At 38.4% G+C, this 14,867-nt stretch overlaps 1 protein-coding gene across 6 annotated transcripts; it reads right to left on the reverse strand.

Annotated features, from left to right (window-relative positions):
• Nucleotides 1-3,220: 3,220 nt before the first annotated feature.
• LOC112055427 (annexin B10) lies at nt 3,221-13,700 on the reverse strand. Of its 6 annotated transcripts, none has more exons than XM_024095534.2 (8): nt 13,543-13,700; nt 12,279-12,455; nt 10,709-10,913; nt 10,157-10,236; nt 8,282-8,395; nt 7,528-7,660; nt 5,520-5,701; nt 3,221-3,530 (listed from the first exon to the last, which is right to left on the reverse strand). In XM_024095534.2, exons 1-8 carry the CDS (start codon nt 13,552-13,554, stop codon nt 3,474-3,476), a joined length of 960 nt encoding a protein of 319 aa, XP_023951302.2. In that variant the 5' UTR covers nt 13,555-13,700; the 3' UTR covers nt 3,221-3,473. The 6 variants fall into 6 exon arrangements, with proteins under 6 accessions (XP_023951302.2, XP_023951301.2, XP_023951303.2 ...); XM_024095533.2 differs by having other exon boundaries at nt 3,221-3,533; XM_024095535.2 differs by lacking the exon at nt 5,520-5,701 and adding an exon at nt 6,083-6,264.
• Between the last annotated feature and the right edge of the window lie 1,167 nt (nt 13,701-14,867).

Raw genomic sequence — 14,867 nt, forward strand, 5'->3', positions numbered from 1 at the left:
TACGTGCTAATTAAATTAAGTTTTATACGAAATCCTTAACTTTTATTCATTGATATCGATATATTTCAGACCCTTATTCCAAGTAAAATTAATATTGTTTATATTAAATTCTATATGAGTCAACTACCCTATTGTAGACGCAAGGTGTTCAGTATCTCGACACGAGACGGGATTTATTACACAAGGAGAGTTTATCAAATGACAGAATTTTTACCTATATTTATGAGAGATATGTTATAGTATGACTGTGGGAATAATATGTACTGAACCTTTAGGGAAGGTCTACATCTGACGTAAACTTGAGTTATTAACGCAATAATTCTCCAAACATCTTGGATATTTCGTTCACATCAAAAAATTAGTACAATATGACGTTGAGTGTGCACGTGTTGTCAGCTATTTTTAGGATTCTGTATCTCAAAAGGAAAAAAACGGTTATAGTCTTGTTGGTTGTCTGTCTGTCAAGACCCTTTTTGTGGGTGAATCTACTGCACAGATACCAAAACTCATGAGGAAGTGATTACGTTATGTGGAATTTGTATCCAAAATGACTTATGTATTCAGATGTAATGTTAACCTAAACAATAAAAGATGTTGGTCTCTTCATAGATAAACTAGCAGATGACTTGCAGTTTCAGATCCTGTGGGAATACAGGGATAAAACATAGCTTATGTTACTCCCTGATGATGTACCTTTATTAGTACAAGAAGACGAAAAACAATCATGTAGTTTTGAATGTATTCGTTACATAGAAAAATAAAATTCTTTCCGTTGTATAATAGTGTAGACAGGCATGATTTGATGTGCCCCCATAATTTTGCTTTTTTTTGAATGGACGGAAAGACGATCAGTTTTTCATAAAGGGATGACTCCTCACATTTATGTTCCACATATTTTAGACTATTGATTTGACAAATATGAAATGTGTAAAAAAACGCGGATTTTATTCTATTAAATTGAAATATTATCATGAAATTGAAAGATGCCAACACAAGTAGTTAGTTACCCAAGTGTTCTATGAAACAAGACATAGTTATAAAATAATAGTATTTAATATTAATTTATTATAAAAGACGGCTAAAACTCACGTGATACAACCGGAATACTTTTGGATCATGCCGCGTTGCAAGAACCAGCTCATGACTAAGGGCCCCGTATGGGTTCGAAAATAGTCGGGCATACTCCGACGTTTTATCACGTGAGTTTTAGCCGTATTTTATTTATAATCAATTTATATGAATAACACAATAGTTAAATTCTAAAATATGTAGTACTTTCCTATTTTTTTGATTTTTTGATTATAAACTACTGTTTAACCCGAGTACTATAGAAACAAAAAGCTTTAAAAAGGTCGGACAGTTTGTGAATTAAGTGTATTTTTGATTGTAGCAAGTTACAACAAAAAATTGTCTCATGTGATGTTTCATAGAAAAAGTGGGATCTACCCTCAAGTGTAGAGTCAATTTCTGGCTCTGTGTATATGTATAAATAAATGATATATCTGTGTAATGGATGGCTGTTACGTGCGTAAGGCGTGCGAATAAATAAGTTTTATGATGACGATTACTTTCATTTACTTCCCCGATACTTCCTTAGAAATATTTATTGTCCGGCAATTTCAGAGATTATGAACAAAAAGATAGAAATGACTTTCTTCAGTTCATTTATTGATTGGCAGACGGTGTTTTTAACAAATCTCGCAGGGACTATGTATCTTTCTGTAAAAATTAGCATATACGTCACCCAATTGTCTCATCTATCTGCCACAAAAGAATGGTTCAACCGTTCCAAAGATTAACCCGGACAAACAGATGAATATTGCAAAAAAGCGTTTTGTTTTTGGTATAAAACTATAAGCACTTGAAAAAAAATTTTGAAATCAGAGTCACTTATTATATGAAGTATTGATATAACGAAACCAATTTCTAGCTTTTTACTATAGTATAGTATGCGCCAAACTTGTAGTTTTCTCCGAACTTTGACGGCCTCCGTGGCGCAGTAGATTTAAAGACGGAGGTCCTGGGGTCGATCCCCAGCTGGGCGGATTCAGGTTTTCTTAATTGGTCTGGCTGGTGGGAGGCTTCGGCTTCGGAGGCCTTTGCTAGTTACCACCCTACCGACAAAGACGTACCGCCAAGCGATTTAGAGTTTCGGTACGATTTCGTGTAGAAACCCAAAGGAATGTGGATTTAATCCCTACTCCTAACAAGTTAGCCCGCTTCCATCTTAGATTACATCATCACTTACCATTAATTAAAAAAAAGAACACGGCTTAAAAGGGTAGATACTGGCATTTTTTTCAGGCTAATTCAAATATTTATAGGGAATGTAAAAAAAATTCAAACTAATGGTTTATAGAATTGAAACAATTTATTATAAAAACAAGAATAAATTAAAGCTTCGCTCACACTGAAGGCATAATACGTAAATAAATAAGGAAGTCTTGGAATGCTTCAACATCTAGAGAATCTCAATTTAAAATGACAATTACATATATAACTTAACATTTTAGTAATACGACAACAATTTTGATAATAAATCAACTTTAAGATCTTTATGAATAACAACAATATATTTCTTTGAAATAATTTATAAATCAAATATGTAATACATATTTCTCTTTAAAAGGCACTGGATTAAGGCCATAGTAGCCTTGGACTAGTTGCAGGATAACACTAACATATTCGTCATAGGTATTTGCTATCTTTGTTCGAAAAGATTGGCATCTCGAAAAATCTTAGCAAATCTTCACAGTAACGTTTCTCCAGTAGGAATGTTGGAATTCAATATGTTGGAACTTTTTATGACCAATTACGCTCACTTGTTTATTTTTTTATTATTACAGTATTTTAATTCGTAATTAATTTAATAAATAAACTGCACAATGGCACGCGTTTACTTGTGGCGTCGTATAGTCAATAGTCATGCGGTGTTTATCAGAAACGCTAGTGTGAAGGTGCCTTTAGTGTTACCCCTTTTGTTTATAGCACTGTATTATAGACCATTCGAAATGTAATACTTTCTATTCGATAATCGTATTAAATAGACCTGACATGTAAATATATAATACGTCTTCTTGAAAATCTGATAAATAATATCTTGAAACTATTATTTTCGTGCTTTGTAAAATAATCACTCAATTTAGTTGAAATTAATCATCTTCCAAAAACGAATAATATACTCATTACTTATTTTTAAAAATAAATCAATAAATGTGCGTACAATATAATAAAAATTATATTTATTTTTATAACCATTATACAAATTAAAATTTCAAATACTTTTTTTCACTAGGGAGTAAAGGAGATTCGTACAAAGCAATCTTACACACTACAAAAAGCTGCATACATTTTTCACGAGACACTACTTAAGGCCCCAAGGTTCCGTCAGTGCCCTGTGGTGTAGACAGACATCAGAGCTCCATGAGTTCCCTGTAGTGCAAACGGACCCCCAGGGCTCAGTTCCCTGTGGTCTAGGCTGGCCCCAGGAGCGCCACCAGCGCCCTCTTGTAGTCACCGGAAGTCTCGCCCTGCTGCAGCGGCGCGAATGTTACCGACCAATCAGCGAGCGGCACAGAGCGGCATGCGTGGAAAGAAACGCGCAAGTGTTAATAAGCGTGAAATATATACTTATATACTATTGGCTATTGTGTGTTATTCACGTTGATTTCATTCAATGTATTTGTGCATGACATGTATTACAATTGTGGAGGGTAGATTATACAGAGATGTACTATCTGTACAAAGAAGTGTTCACACGAAAGAGGCTAAAATAGTGGCGCCACTGTAACAAATGTTGTATCGTTTTAAGTTGTAACTTTAAATAGTGAGCCAAAAGATATTTGTTTGTATTAGATTTAAGATATACTAGATTAAACAAATAAAGGATATATTTTGGTTTCTGTATACAATGCAGTTTCATCAATTACACTAGTCATCATTGTTGATCTTTTCAATTCTGCACAGTGCGCAATGCACTCTGCAGTTTTAGTTTGCTGCTTACGGACATTCCTAATTTGCCACACAAGATTCTTCTTCTACCCTTCATAGTTAATTTTGTAGTTTTTAAAATATCTTGGAATTTTGACAAAAGAAAGCTAAATGTATTTAAAGATCTTATATTTGCATAACATAAGTAGTAGGAAAGATGTTTGTGACACAGTTCATCTGGGTAACAATTGCCGCCATGCTTATATCTGCCATTGAGCAGCATTCATGTATTCCGGTGTGATGCGTATGGTTGGCGGTGAAGTTGCAGGCAATTGAGTAGATGCATCAGGTTGAAGAAGAACAATGCTCTGTTTATAGTTTATAATATTAATTTGTTATATTATATATGATTATATATTAAGGTGGGTATGTCCTCTGCCTCCAATTCCGGAGCATGCATGCACCTCCAACTTTTCAGTTGAATGCATTTTAAGAAATTAAATATCACGTGATCAATCTCAAACAGTGAAGGAAAACATCGTGAGGAAACCTGCATATCTGAGATTTTTTTTAATTCTCTTCATGTGTGAAGTCTGCCAATCCGCATTGGGCCAGCGTGGTGGACTATTGGCCTAACCCCTCTGATGCTGAGAGGTGATTTGAGCTCAGCAGTGAGCCGAGTAGAGGTTGGTGATGATGATAATATGTTAAGTACAACATTAGTTCCGTCAACTACATATAATAAACTGGAACCAACGATACAGCAGATAAATGTTTAAATTACATTTTATTTGAAATTAAACTGACTTATAGTCAGCAGATATATTCATTGATGGCTATTTCATAAAAAGAAAAGCAGTAGTTTTAAGTTATTAGATTAAAACAAACGACAAAATACCCTCACCTCCTGATCCAATCACCAGAAGAAGCGAAATAAAGAAATATATTTACAATTAAAACACATTATATCCACATACAGATAATAAAGTAAGTACATTAACAATTAAAGCAGTAGCTAATAAAATATTACATTAGCAGAAAAATTTGAAGATGCTCGTATATATTTTTGTACAAATTATAAATAATTGCTTAATGCGTAATAATATAATGTGCTTTAATTTGTTTGCAGTGTTCAATACAAATGAAGCGTGCGATTGAATCTTTAACCGACAGTGTGTTTTTAAAACAATATTTCATTTCATTTAGAGATTTTGCCCCTAAATTTAATATTGCGGGATATCAGTCGTTATTAAAAACATTTTGTTATATTTGAAACTTTTTTCTCGTTTAGTTTTAGTTTAGTAGTTTAAATAAATGTATTACAAGCGCATATACAACAACAATGTGGCAACTTATTGGAAAGAATGGTATATCAACAGAAATATAATCCAAGCTAATTCAATAAAAAGGTGGAATACATATTTAACAACACTGAAGGTAAGATAAATAGAATACATACTATAAGATAAAATTAATTGGGCATTGTACGTTAAAAAATATAGTAGGTAATGTAGGAATGGAAATACATATTTAATTCCTACAATAAATATAAAACATTGCTGTCCAACGCCCTTTAATTGCGCACTAACCGATATGTCGCTCTCCAACGTTTTATCGTAGAGGCGCTCATACTCCCTCTTGATGGCGCCGAGGTCTATCTCTGCGCGGCTCGCGATGATCCTCACCAGTGTCTTGTCCTCGGTGCCGGCGCCCTGCATGGCGCTGCGCAGACGCTGTGCGAACCACGCAGCAGCGTTTTCCACACACTCCACTGGAAATGTAAAGACGAAGGGAAATGGGTCCCAAGTGTGTACCCTGACAGACCCCTGCGAGCGATTCGCTGTCTCAACACTCGAACTCTTCTCGACGGCTTGCAAGCGCCATCAAAATGATGTGAAGACGTTGTTTTCACTGTATATGTCAAAAGGAAAACGGGAATTGCATTTAAACTTACTTGTCTAAACGCTTGTGCAGGAAAACCTTTCACCCGAGAACTTACCGGTTTAAACGTTTGTGTTTTTACTGGAAATCTTCATAACACAAAGCAATGATGCGTCGAAAAGTTGCAAAGTCGTAAGAACCTCGCAGTAGAAGGTTTGCTGTAAATGTAAATAAGGAAGGGTTGGGGTTCCAGTGGTGCGCCTCGACCTACCCTGACTTCGCTTTCGAGCGTCTTGTCGTAGAGGCGCTCGTACTCCCGCTTGATGGCCTCGAGGTCTATCTCCGAGCGCGAGACGACGATGCGGATGAGCGTGCGGTCGTCGGTGCCGAGCCCCTGCATGGCTGCGCGCAGACGAGTCGCGAACCACGCCGGCGCACTCTCCACGCACTCCACTGCGGATAATGTGGTTAGCGCGCGGAACATGTATGTTGCAACAGTTTGTTTAATGAAACTGAATGCTTTAAGCCTTTAGGTATGTTCTATCAGTTTACCCCTGATTGTGTAATTGAGACCGAAGCCTCATGACAAATATTATGAGGAGGAAAATCGCATTTTTCGGGCTTCTGCAAAGGAGATCCCTCTATGAGTTTTCTACGTTGATCCTAGAAGGTAAGATACCCGGCAAACGTGCTGCAGGAAGACAACGAAGAAAGTGGATAGATGATGTCAAAGAGTGGACTGAGTTTTAACATACACACAAACAACATACAAAATTTCTACACATGACCGCCAAACTTCAGTTGGAAGAAGCCACTTAATGATGATGATGATGACGATGTAAATGAGGAATGTTATAAACTATGAATGAATAATTTATAAATATGTGTGCTCCAAAACGGTTGGACCTTTTAAGTATTTTTTATAGAAAGTCCTGATAAATAGCTCTTCTTAGGAAGTTATGTATACGGTATTTCACTACACACATAATTAATTACTATTTATCTATCCTAAATTTTTGATACAAAAGTTTACATTTCTAAATTACTACACACACCTTTACGAGCATTTTTTGGTAGTCGTTGGGCGTGTATTACTTACTAGCTGACTGCACGCGGTTTCACCTGCGTGGTTTCCGTTACCGTAGGAGTACGGGGATAATATATAGCCTATAGCCTTCCTCGATAAATGGGCTATCTAACACTGAAATAATTTTTCAAATCGGACCAGTAGTTCCTGAGATTAGCGCGTTCAAGCAAACAAACAAACTCTTCATCTTTATAATATAAGTATCTATAGATTTCTTGGTACAGTCTCGAAAACATTTTACAATCCAGTTGCGCTGTGTGTAAGCGAATACAACGAATCGAAATGACTAATTTAAACAACAAATTGGGCTCTTCCTTTACATCGCGGCTAAGAATGCCACAGTCACTGCCACACTATCGAGGTAATCAACTACTCAATTGATGACATTCGCCTTAGTACGGTTGGATCTAAACTTTATGTCTCGGATTAGTTAATACACAATTAACTGGCAAACGTTCCGCGATTTCACCCGCGTAATTTCCATTCCTATTGGAAAATAATTATGACATACACAAATAACGTGTATAACCTCACAAACTTCACCTCTTTATAACAATAGCATGACAAATATTTTTGGTTAATACATATCTACCCCCAAAGTAAAATAATATTTGTCCGTGTGTACTGACCGATGGCGGACAGCGCGTCCTTGAGCTCGCCGCCGATCTCCGCCTTGATGGCCTGCTCGATGGTGCGCCCCGACAGCTCCTTGTACGCCTCGAAGATGAGCCGCAGCTGCGCGAAGCTCTCGTGCGCCAGGATCTGGTGGTACCGACAGTGTGTCAGTGTATGCATTGACGCCGATGGGTCAAGGACGACCCTTAAGACACCTCGTGATTTACATTTGATGTATATTGTGTCATTTACGCTCATCCGTGAATAACACACATGAAAACCATCGTTTACATTATGCATATTGCGTTAGTCAACAGGCGACTCAATACCGTGTTGTTTGGAAACCCTCAAGAGGTCCTTGTTCAGACGTGGGAGTTCATCGGCTGATAATGATGATGAAAACATCGCTGGGTTCATAATTATTGATTACATGACCCCAGGCAGATACATTGCAATTGCCTGGGGTCTCCAGCCGACACCTCTGAATTGCCTCTGAATCATTGGTCCCGTGGCTATCCTGATTGAGGTTCTGGGTTCACATCCTTTGGACATTGAAGTATAGCGATTTGCTTTCTTCTAAAGATCCTCTGTGAAATTGGGCAGAGAGCACATTAACCCGTCGGTTCCAGATATTATCATTATTATTGAAGTCTGATAGTCATCGTTACACAAGTAAACGTAATCACCCTAGCCGCTCGCCAACCTGCAATGGAACAGCAAGGTAGGTCTCAATTCCAGATCCCCTCTCCTAAAAGGACGCTGACATACCTTATTAAAAATCTCCTCATCAGTGCCCCACTTGGCCTCCCCCGCGTCGTACAGCTGCTGGGCGGCTTCGGCCGCGCGTGCGTGGTCCACGCCAGCCTCCTCGTCGCGCGCCCCCTGGCGGACAGACTGATTACTACGTGACAACCGCTCTACGCGCCTCGGACGAGCGAATCGGTCTATTTTATTATCAACTCAAAATTGCGCGGTTCATAATATTCGATTTGTAAGAAATAACCATAAATTTGAATGAGATAATCAAAGAAATATTTTATGTAATTGTTAAATTAAAGAAAGGAGAAATTAAACCTATGAAGGTTCTTTGAAGTTAGAAAGATCAAGATTTTTCAACAGCTTTCTGTGTCACACTTAAGAGTAAGTACCTACCTGAGACAGAATTTTTTTATCACTGAATTTTTGAAATTGAATCTCAATCTTTGAAGCCACGGTAAGGATGCCAGACTCAACACCGAGAGGTTATGGGTTCGTTCACCGCCCGTTGGACTATTGTCGTACCCACACATTGGGAATAGGTAATTAAAACTGGTGGGTTGCAGAGAGCCGCTGGATGCTAGCGGTTCGCGACTATGTTGTTCCGAAGTCCATGCAAGAGGCCTATGTCCAGCTGTGGACGTCCATCGGCTGTTGCTGATGATGATGAATTAAAAAAAATATTTGGCGGTAATTCTTTGCAAAAAATAATCGTGGCTCAAGTACCTACTACCTACTTTTTGACACAGTTAATTTGGAAAGGCAACATTAGACACGATGAAAGAGAAAGTCGACCTTTTCGCTCGTCCAAGGCGTACGAATCTCGAGCAAAAGCGAAAGTAAAGATTGTGACAAGCAATATCAGACGTTTATTTTTATAGACGTCAATTTATCAAACGTTATTTCAAGTAGAAAACTATCGCCTATAATAAAGTACCTACATCACAGCAGCCTATGATATGTAAACGGCTAACAAACTTTCAGTTTTTATGTCAAAACGAAAGTCTGCCTGTTAATCTTTGTACAACAAACAGTTTTCAAGATTTCGTGATGACCTTTCGCATTTATATGTATATTTAGACAAGTACCTATACAACTAAGGTTGTATAAATTTTATTAGTGCAAAGAAAATCAACAGCACAAGCATTATGGACTTATTTGTTAGTAGTCAGGCAACTTTTTTTAATTGTTGTTATTGTTACAATTTATAATGTACTAACAACACACACAGGCCTTGTAATGATATTATCGATTAGATAAAACATAAATATAGTTAATAATTAAACATAGTTTTAATAAACCAAAGTAATAATTCTTTGACTGAAGGCTTTAATAAGGGTTTGAATCTAGTCTACACTCCGACAATAACCACGTGGTGGTAGTAGCCAAACTCATTAGAGCCACCTGGCACTAGACTAGCACGTTTACTATAGCTTGGCAAATTCGTTATAACACTTCCTATGGTCCGCGCGGGCCGGGAGGGGGGTAGCGATGCCCCGCGCCCTCGACCCGCGCATTCCTTTCCTCTGCCCTTCCCGCACGACTTTACTCCCACGCAGACCTTTCCCCCCGTCGCCTGCATATCATGGGAGTGTCATCAACGAACTTGCCAAGCTATACACTACACCCACAACAAAAGACGTCCTCCGTGGTGCAGTGGATTTACAAGAAGGATGTCCTGGGTTCGATCCCCGGCTGGGCCAGTTGAGGTTTTCTTAATTGGTCCAGGTCAAGTAAAGTGGATTGTAGATGGAATTTGTTTATTAAAGACACCGAACGATTGGACGCAACTGCTCGGGTGCCAAGTAGCTCCGGTGAGATATGACCTTTAGGAAAAATCATTAAAAACGGGTGCAAACAACACAAGATACATGCAAGTGAACTTACAGTGACGATGAGGGTCAACAGTCTCCGGAAGTCGCCCGAGGTTTCCGAACACATGTGCTCCGCTAGCGGACGATTGTACACTGTGGGAAATATGCACATCATGTAACAAAATCCCTATTAGCCTAACCCCTCTCATTCTGAGACACAGAGCTTTACAGTGAACCAAATGATGATGATTGATGATAAACAAGATGTAATCACTCTCGTACGAGTCCACCATGTCGGTTATCTCCAGTTTAACCAGCATCCGGACTTCCAAATATCACGATCCTGAGCCGCCTGCATCCAGCGAATCCCCGCGACTCGCTTGATGTCGTCAGTCCACCTGGTGGGGGAGTCGACCAACACTGCGCTTTCTAGTGCGGGGTCGCCATTCCAGCACCTAGGAACCCCAACGTCCATCGGCTCCTCGAATTATGCGTCCCGCCCATTGCCACTTCAGCTTCGCGACATGTTGAGCTATGTCGGTGAGTTTGGTACTTCTGCGGATCTCCCCATTTCTGATGCACCAGTTCGTCAGTATATTATTACTATAACAAGATGCAATCTCACGTCTCTCGTACGAGTCCACGATGTCGGCTATCTCCGGTTTGGTGCGCGTGCACAGGATCTCCACCAGCACCTGCTCGTCGGTGCCCATCCCCTCCATGCAGTGGTGCAGCTCGCGGCACAGGTACTCCGCCGGCGGCGTCATCAGCGCGATGATCACGTCCTCGAAGTGCCCGCCCAGCTCCGACTTCAGGTCTTCAATTATGTCCTATGAAGTGTACAAAATGAATCAATCTATCATTTTTTAATTTGCTAGAATATGCAAACTATATTTATCACATATCCTTTAGTCTGGTAAGTTTGTTGATGATGACTCCCATGATATGCGGGCGACCGTCGGAAAAACTGCGCGGATGTGAAATCGTGCGTGCGGTGAAGTGAGGTGCCCATCAGTCGTGGGTTTTTCATTCATCGCTACACGCCCCAAACTTTATGAAATTATGAGACCCTGGATTCGAGTCTTTGGTCAGTCTGGAGTGTGATATTAAGAAATTGTCCTGCTGAGTATAATTTGTTAATAGCAGGAACACTTCGGAAATAGTGGTGTCACACTGGTGCCTCCGAAAGCACGGTAATCTGTCCCGACGTACAATGAAAAAACGTATTCCTCATTTGTGTTGCCTTAAAAACATCATTAAATTACGTACTTTTAGTACAAATATTTTGGGAACACTTAGATGGACGACGCGACGGGGGGTATCAAGTTAAATGTCAGCAACTAAGACCTCATTCGCACGAGAGTTTTTTTAATGGACGTTAAAAAAGCGTTCAGATACAACAAATGAATTCCCAGGTATTAAACAGCTATTACAGCGTATTTAAACACGACGCTTCGAGCAGTCTTGCTTTTTCAATTTTGGGCTAAATTAAGGTCTATTTTTTTAATTTAAACTCATACTAATTGAAAGCTTCTTTAATGTCCATAAAAAAACTCTCGTGCAAATAAGGAATGATAAAATTCACAAAATCGTTCTCAGAGGGGCCTCTCTTCACTAGGCCAGCAATATATCAAGGCCGCAACTGTGCCGGCAGTGAGTCACAGTGCAAAAACACCATTACATATCACCTTAAACTCATTATCTATTTATCAGATAACAATGGCCAAGGGTTTACAGCAGATGTGTTTATATCTTGGTTTATAGTGTTATAGTCTAAGATCTGAATTAGAAATTCACCCATCTGTTTATAGTATGAAAGTACACTGTAAACTCTATTTAAAGATACAAAAGTAAACTATACATTTTATGGGGTTACAGAGTGCATCATTGTATCGAAACCAAGCTAAACCAATCAATGCCATGTGATGTTGACAGTTTAGCGAGTTTGTCCTTAAATCATGTGACGTTACATGGAGTTCACACTGTATTTTAACTCAATTTTAGTTTCAACTCAAACTCCATGTGATCTCCATAAAAAATTTTAACAGTCAGACAGACAACGAAGTAGTCATATAATTATAAGGGTTCCTTTGTATACTTGTGAAGTATGAATTCCAAAAACTGGCCAATGTAATACAGGGGTTGTTGTACACCTAGCCACAACTTCAAGAAAATCACACTACTTAAGTACTCACCCTTCCATACTCATGGGTGAAGGCCTGTGAGATGGCCTGACGCTGTGCGTTGGAGCGGGTGGTCAAGATGGCTATGATGGCTTCCTCGTCAGTGCCGAAGCCCTTCATGGCAGCTCGCAGGGCCGCAGCATCCTCCGCTGCATTGAAGTTTTGCACTCCCACTACTGTAGGCTCACGCTTATCCAAACAAATGCATTGTATGTTAATGTTAATTATTGTATTCATACACCAAAACTGGTAAAATGTATGTCTCCTGTTCAGAGCAGACTCGAAGTTTGAACTTCTATACTGTCTCAAAATGTAATGTATACTATACCTACATAATAATATCTTTGGCATATTCTAGCCTCATATAGGAATCCCCTCTGTGTTTCTGTGTTTTATTTGATGAAAGATAGGTCTTTCACTAAATGAAACACAGAAAATTAAAATGTATAAGTCACTGCAGGAATAGGCTAGTTGACACTTTATTCAGAATGGTCCTAAATTGTTCATTATCGTTCTACTGGATTAAATTAAAATTATCATATTTTTTGAGATTGAAAATTTTAATTTTTAAATATTTTAATTTACTTAAATGTTTGTATGGAAAAAAGGAATTGAGTTGTTTCAACAAACTTTTCAAGACCAAGATAAGATAATTCTGTTCATCTGTTCTCCAGTTTTAGCAAGACTAACAAACAGCAATTCATTTTTATTTAAATAGTATTAAAACATAAAAAGAGGCAGTTAGAGAGTTAATTGTGTGGAGAATTATGTCACTCCCTTTCATAGGATACCTTTCCTAATAAGAATCCTTTACCTGGATCTTAGAAAAACCTGGACTCTATCATTAACTTCCGATCTTCAAAGAATCAAAACATTATTAAAGCCTGTTAACCCACATTATAGTAGCATGGTGGGTTTAAACTCTGTATCCCCTCTTCAAGAGAGGTATGTCCCTGGAGAGGGTTTTATAATTATAGTTGTTAGCTGATGACCATGTAAAGTACAAGTAGAAGTTGTATATGCTTCAATTAAATCTCTTAGGAATTATAATAAAAATAATAGGTAGGGTTCTGTTATACTATGAGGGCATTCCATGAATCAATAAATAGAATGATTCACAATATAACCAACCAATCATTATTCCGTGTAATAAGTAGGTCAAGGAGAGTTCCCACCCTAAACCCAATAACAAACTGATGTCATAGTTCGTAGGATACGCCCTTATCAGGTATTATTATATGATGAGACACGTAAATACTAAAATCTCTATACTTACGTGGGGGGACATTTTAGCTATAAAACTTGGTCACTTGATCACTCGGACAGTAAAAAACTTTGACCTAAAATCACGATTATAGTTTGATTACGATGTTCGCTTTCTCCAAAAAATCCGGAGAGGAGATAGAATCCGAATTCCGAAAACACGTAGACGCAACGGCAACGCAACAAAAACGCGAGTGAGGGAAAAATTGACAGTTGACATTGACATTGACATTGACGTTGACAATTGACACCAATTTGACGTTTCAAATACTCTTTAAACTGCTCTTTCGACTCTGGATTCTAGTATTTTTGAATCTTGATATTCACTGGCCTCTACACTCAAACTATACATATTAGTCTGAGCCTCTATCATAGATTTATGAGTCTTTTACTTACATCCATAGATTTACGACTCGGTACAATACATCAACCCTTGTACCGAATCGTAAATCTATGACATCGACAGTCAAATCGCTCCAAATATTAATCCATTCCACTTGAATTTATGACTGTAAGTCGAAGGTAGACGAGGACCATCTCATCCTTTAAAGTCCGGCCCCTCAGAGATTGCGTTTCAGACAGGTGGTCGATATAACATGAGAGAGAGAGAGAGAGAGACAAAAATTTGCACAACCTGTAAGAAACGCAGTCTCTGAGCGGCCTGACTTTAGCTAAAAGCTCAAACTAATTTATATAATATTTCGTCTGAGGTTAAAAGAGAACTTCTAACTCTAGTGGCGCTAGTGTTACACTTGGTTACACTCGCGCTCCTTGGAGTAAACATTTTTTGCACTAGCGGCACTTAGTGAGTACAGCTTAGACCAGAGTACAGCAATGTACTCTATGTATATTTTCTTTATCTACTTCTATCGCGTAATTTGAAAATTCAAAAAATTCAAAATTCAAAATTCATTTATTTCAAGTAGGCTCAGTTTACAAGCACTTTTGACACGTCAGTTGACTATTTGTAAAGATTCTACCACCGGTTCGGAAGGCAGGTTCTGCTGAGAAGATACCGGCAAGAAACTCAACAGTTGCTCTTTTGAAAAAAGTCATACAGTATTACAATTTACATTTGATAACAATTAAATTACAATTTCTTATAGTTTTATTTCCTGTGTGAAGGTGGAAGCTGATCCAATGGCCTCCAAGCACCTTTGTCGTTAAGGAACTCATCAATAGTGTAGTAACCTCGACTAAGTAAATGTTTTTTAACACATTGCTTAAAGTTGTGCATTGGCAAGTCCATCACAGTCTTGGGGATCTTGTTATAGAAGAGTACACCCAAACCCACAAAAGATTTTTTAACTCTTTGGAGACGATATGCAGAAATAACTA

Source organism: Bicyclus anynana, chromosome 14, assembly GCF_947172395.1.
Source record: "Bicyclus anynana chromosome 14, ilBicAnyn1.1, whole genome shotgun sequence".
Classification (NCBI taxonomy): Eukaryota; Metazoa; Arthropoda; class Insecta; order Lepidoptera; family Nymphalidae; genus Bicyclus; species Bicyclus anynana.